The 5,241-nt window shown below is 35.8% G+C and overlaps 1 protein-coding gene across 1 annotated transcript; it reads right to left on the reverse strand.

Annotated features, from left to right (window-relative positions):
- Positions 1 to 304: 304 nt before the first annotated feature.
- LOC149244052 (uncharacterized) lies at positions 305 to 2,465 on the reverse strand. Its single transcript, XM_089367914.1, has 4 exons — positions 2,258 to 2,465; positions 1,990 to 2,118; positions 1,437 to 1,843; positions 305 to 1,333 (listed from the first exon to the last, which is right to left on the reverse strand). The coding sequence occupies exons 2-4, from the start codon at positions 2,081 to 2,083 to the stop codon at positions 773 to 775; spliced, it is 1,062 nt and encodes a 353-aa protein (XP_089224040.1). The 5' UTR covers positions 2,084 to 2,118; positions 2,258 to 2,465; the 3' UTR covers positions 305 to 772.
- Between the last annotated feature and the right edge of the window lie 2,776 nt (positions 2,466 to 5,241).

Raw genomic sequence — 5,241 nt, forward strand, 5'->3', positions numbered from 1 at the left:
TAAAATTCAGTTATCAAATAAATTAAATGAATAATATATTAAATTTGGCTATTAATTTAATTTATCTCAAGTTGTTGTGAAAAATGTTGTTATTCTTCCACTCTTAAATGCAATTCTTACGAGTGACATATTAAACGACCTAAAACAATTCTTACGAATGACATATTCAACGCCCTAAAACATTAAGTATTTCATGCTACTTATAAATAACCACATGAGCGCACTCCACTTTTATTCATATATACATAGTCGCGGATATAGTATTCCATTGAAACAGGACATGCTAATACCAACAAGAGGCATACAGAAACCATTACAGGTCCAACTTCTTTACGTAAATAACTCCAGGGTGAAACACTCCTTTTAAGAAAAATGAGCATTATATAACGTTTCTGTGATGGCAAAACCATTCACAAGCATCGAGCAAAATGGCAACCTTCTCAAAGAAAACTTGTCGGCACTTGAACATACAAGATACTCTTTTGCTTGGAGAGTAGCCAATGAACTGCTGCAAAATAACATGAACTCTGCCAAGAAACCAAAAACCATCTGGCCTGAAATTAGGGAGAGGAATAAAAAGGCAGAAATTCGAACACGACCTAGGAGTCCATTACACATGGTGCAGATGCTCATAAATACACTTATTATACATGAACTGATTCTGTTCAGAAGCTTCTGTAGCAGAATGGATAAAAAACAGTAATGTGAAATTTCAAAATACTATACCGCTGAGTGACCAGAACTTTTGAAATATACAAGGACATGAACCATACTAAATGAAAGGATTTTGTGGGTAAAGACTCAAGGTCTGTCCGTCTTGAATATTAAAAGATTGTCCACCTTGCATCCAGTATATTTGATCTGGAGTCATAGAGTAAGGCATAAAGCTAGACTGAAAGGCACTAGATTGAGTTTGGTAGAAAAACTGATCACTGGAACCTACATACGTCTGCGGTAAACTAGAACCCCCAAAGTTAGGGGCAGAAATCTCTGGCTGAGGAAAACAAACAGAATAGACACTTTTATCTCCTTCACCCGAATATGCTCCATGGTCTGCAACTGGAATGCCACTTACTTCTGAAGGAATTCCTCGTTGCTGATGTGAATGGAAAGAGTTTGCATCTACTCCTGCTTCCAGTGACACGTGGTAATCATAGCTATTGTCATGAAAGAAGGGTGCAGTCACATTTCCTTCAATCTTCTGACCAACGACCTCGGAAGTTTTGTCACCATTGTACCCTTCGCTACGTTCCTGCAATTTTATTCTCTCTTTGTATGCCATCATCTGTGTCTTGGACATTTTTTTGTCCTGTTGACTCCGTTCAATGTATTGCTACAATAAATATTACAACAATGAGAGTTAATTTAACAGAGTGCACATTTTGCAGGGTCGAGAGGAGAAAATACAAAGGTAGGTTAACAAGAAAAGATAGCACATTGGCATACCATTTTTCATTATCTGAAAGCTTGTTCCACAAATCATTCACCGTCTTAACAATTTCACGGTCTGTCTGTGCATATGTCTTTTTTAACCTAGCGCATTGCTCGACATAAAAGAATTTGTAACCATTTTTTGATAGACGCGGGGCACTGAGATCTCTCTTAGGTACCCTTTCTTTCCTCTTCTTCGTGACCTGCACCTCCAGCCCAAGGGCATCACAGCCTACATTGCTCATCAGCCCTGGAACCATTGCATATTGCTGAACAATGGTCTCTGTAGGAACATGATATAAAACACCCTTAAGTTTTTCTGAGCCTACCACCACAGTCACCAAGTAGCCATTATCAAATCTCTGATCGACTGCTCCTGTCACAGTTTGCCCAACATATGCACCTGGATCCACTGGTAGGCAAACCAAACAGAAATGAATATTAAAAACAGTTCCTGAATAAAACATATGACCTGGAACAAGAAGATATAACGAATATATTGAATCCGCAACAATGTTGGAGAGCTGCTGCGGTCTTCCTCAAATTTCAAAATCTCACCTCCAAACAGCTGAGCAGGATCAACCATGTTTTTCCTTTTCTTTGCTGGCTGCTTTGGATCAACCAGAAGTTGGCATGTGATGCCATTGTCCATGGACTTAGTAGAAGGACGAGGAGCAGGCAATGGACCTAAACATATGTACATTTTCTAAGCAGCACAAGAAAAAATAACATTCGAAAATACACTTTTTAAATAGATTTTCAAAGCAGCAAAGGAAGTTGAAAAAGAATTGTAGTTCTAACTATTTGATTATTAAAAGATGAATACCAGGAGGAGGAGCAAGTTGTCCCCGTGCTCCAAAGTAATGAACTTGCTCAAAGTGGTACAGAAGATCTATGTAATGTTTGCGAAGCACAAACGAGTAGTTTATAATTGAGCTAGGGATTTTTAAAGTTGTTGCTATTTCCTTCCATCTTCTCTCTTTAATAACCTATAGATCATTCATTTCCCATGAATAGTGGAACAGAGAGAAGAATTCAACAAAACAAAGCCCACATTATAAATACCAATTAACATATGTTGAATACAGATACTAGATTCAACTAAGCAACTTTGATCAGTCCTTCAGTACTTATAAATCATTTATTTCACATTAATAGCAGAACAAAGAGAAGAATTCAACAATGAAAAGGTCCACATTATAAATACCAATTAACATATGTCAAATATAAATACAAACAGCATCCAAGCAACTAATATCAGTCCTTCAGAAACACACCAAAAAAGATTCAACTAAACCAGAGTTCAAAGTATTATACACAAGTTATGATAACTTCTGCTAAAAAATATTAGTATGTCTGCTTTGAAATATATACTCTGGCTGACACTGTGTATAAGCTTAGAGTTATCTAGAAGTTGATGTCCTAGAATAAAAGTGCGGTCAATCCAGACTTATTACGGAAGAATGCCAAATATGAAAGCATTATCCAATATGTTTATGTAAAGTTCACATGCAAAACTGAATTATCAGAGGATATGAATCATAAATAGTATTTGCTTAACGGGGTAGAAGAAGATCAGTACAAGTCTGGCACAAAGAGAACAATGTAAGTTAAAAGTGTTGATATGATGTTAAATGTCTTCCATCCATAGATATATATATATATATATGTTGACACATGTATCTCATACACACATACATACATATATTATATATATATATATATGCTGACACATGTATGAAAGTGTAAGTGTTATAACTAAGGGAAGATAATGGCGTGTTACTTAACTAAATGTTGCCTAAATTACTTTATGTACTTGGTGTAACCTGCTGGTCCAGGAAGCAAACACAAAAATGACATTAATCATATTCCATGTCATTGAACAACTTCATAACAATATGAAACCTGGGCTAAAACTGATTCTATGCACCAAACACAATGAAGTGGCATAAATCCTGTACGAAGCAATCACAGCATGGATGATTCAATGCTTTTACAATCTCCGCTCATGGTAAAGCAAATACTATATGATTGTAGACATAGGTTGTATACAGATATAAGAAATCCTAACATATATTCAACACGACAACATCCGAGATTTTTATGAAAGGCAATGCAGCAGTGGAAGCAATTTTCCATCCAATTACAAAGTTTTGGCAATATTTTATGACCATCATAACCTTCCTATTTTTAGATGTAACATGAGGTAAGTGTTTTGAATCTTGATGCCTATAGGTGTTTACCAGACATTTAATTTATATGGCTGAACTAGTATAAGACCCACTGAAAATAATAAACAGCTTCATTGTCATCCTATGTTAGCTGTGAAACTTGATGTGTACATAGATCATTAAGATAGTGCTTTGGTGTTTTGGTTAAGGTCCCAATCTACATTGTTCAGGTTGCATGTTTCATTCACAATAGGTCTTGTGTTGATTAAGTTGTAGTCTAATAATAAAATGGGTATCTTTCAATTCACCACTGTGTGACTTTTAAGGTCATGCTCTAGTGTCATGGTTAAGGTCCAAATCGACATTGTTCAGGCAACACATGTTTGAAAGACAAAATTTTCACAAATTGTTCGTATGAAATGCTAGATCACAAAATTTCCACACCACAACCACTTGGGGCCAGTTTAATTGTAAATTTTATCCATCAGATAAATGGCTTGATCTAAACTTGCATGTAATATCTAACCATGCTACATTAAGAACCTCCACAATTTTCTGACCAAATCAAGATACTCATTTTTTTATATTTAACCTCCATACTAAATGCAGCCCTTCACCAGACAGGAATCCTTCACACGACTCAATAGGATAATCCTATGTGCACTAGTAATAACATAAGACTAATCCACAAAACAAGCCTCATTAAGTAGACATCGATGAAACAAAGGCTAGGTTGACTGAGTGTATCTGTACCTTATGAAGTTCAAACACTCGTGAAATGATGTGCTCTGAACCAAATGTCACTCTTTGATGTGTTTGTTATGGGTCTCTATTTTGTATGTCTATCTCCCAGAATCCCCACTAATCTAGTTTAAATGGCTATCCTGTTTCATTTCTTGTCAATTAATGGATTTAGAATTAGTGAATCTGAAAAGAAAGATGACCGTCATCTTCCTACCGGGGAAGCACTTAGCCATATATTATAAAAATAGATTGATGGGTGAAAAGAGAGAGCTAAACAACAATGAGAAGCTGATATGAGAATTCTAGTAAAGATATCAGCCAAGTAAGAAAGTCAAAAGAAGCTCAAATAAGAAGAAGAAGCAGCTTGTATTATAGAACTTCCAATGATAAACACCATTTTAAAAGCTCCAAATTGATATCAAATAAAAAATGGAATCTTGATAAATGAAGGTGTTACTGAATACGAAGACAGAAGCCACTTTAAAGTTCGAAGGCCACAAGTGACAGGGCTATAGAAAAAATTGAAATGATTACTGTCAATTGTGGAAGAAAATATTGTAGCTGTTATAGAAAAAGAATGAGAGATTCACAATTATGAATAGAGTGACGAAGGAATTGCCCTGACTCGGCACATTAGTATCAGAAACATCAATTAAATAGGTCATGATAAGACCACCCAGACACGAAATCACTATCACGTTATTATCGGAGATTTCAAAAGACAAAGCCAGTTTGTGTCTCCAGGAAGGAATATGATATATATTTTTTTAAATCTAGGAATCCACCACACTCGCAGGATGGACATATACCTCTACCGGGACCAGCCAGGAATACGATAAATTACCAACAAATGACTAGAACTAGTGAAATGCAGCTACATCACTTACTAACCAAA

Source organism: Pinus tabuliformis, chromosome 8 (assembly GCF_031772625.1).
Source record: "Pinus tabuliformis cultivar Carrire ecotype Pingquan chromosome 8, CPIR1, whole genome shotgun sequence".
NCBI lineage: Eukaryota > Viridiplantae > Streptophyta > Pinopsida > Pinales > Pinaceae > Pinus > Pinus tabuliformis.

What these genes read in the sequence shown, in the direction of transcription:
- LOC149244052 (XM_089367914.1), bottom strand. Translation starts at nt 2,083, where the DNA reads ATGGACAATGGCATCACATGCCAACTTCTGGTTGATCCAAAGCAGCCA. An exon ending in TCCTGCTCAGCTGTTTGGAG is followed by an intron (nt 1,844 to 1,989) that starts GTGAGATTTTGA and finishes TTTGCCTACCAG; the next exon opens with TGGATCCAGGTGCATATGTT. An exon ending in ATGAAAAATGGTATGCCAAT is followed by an intron (nt 1,334 to 1,436) that starts GTGCTATCTTTT and finishes TATTTATTGTAG; the next exon opens with CAATACATTGAACGGAGTCA.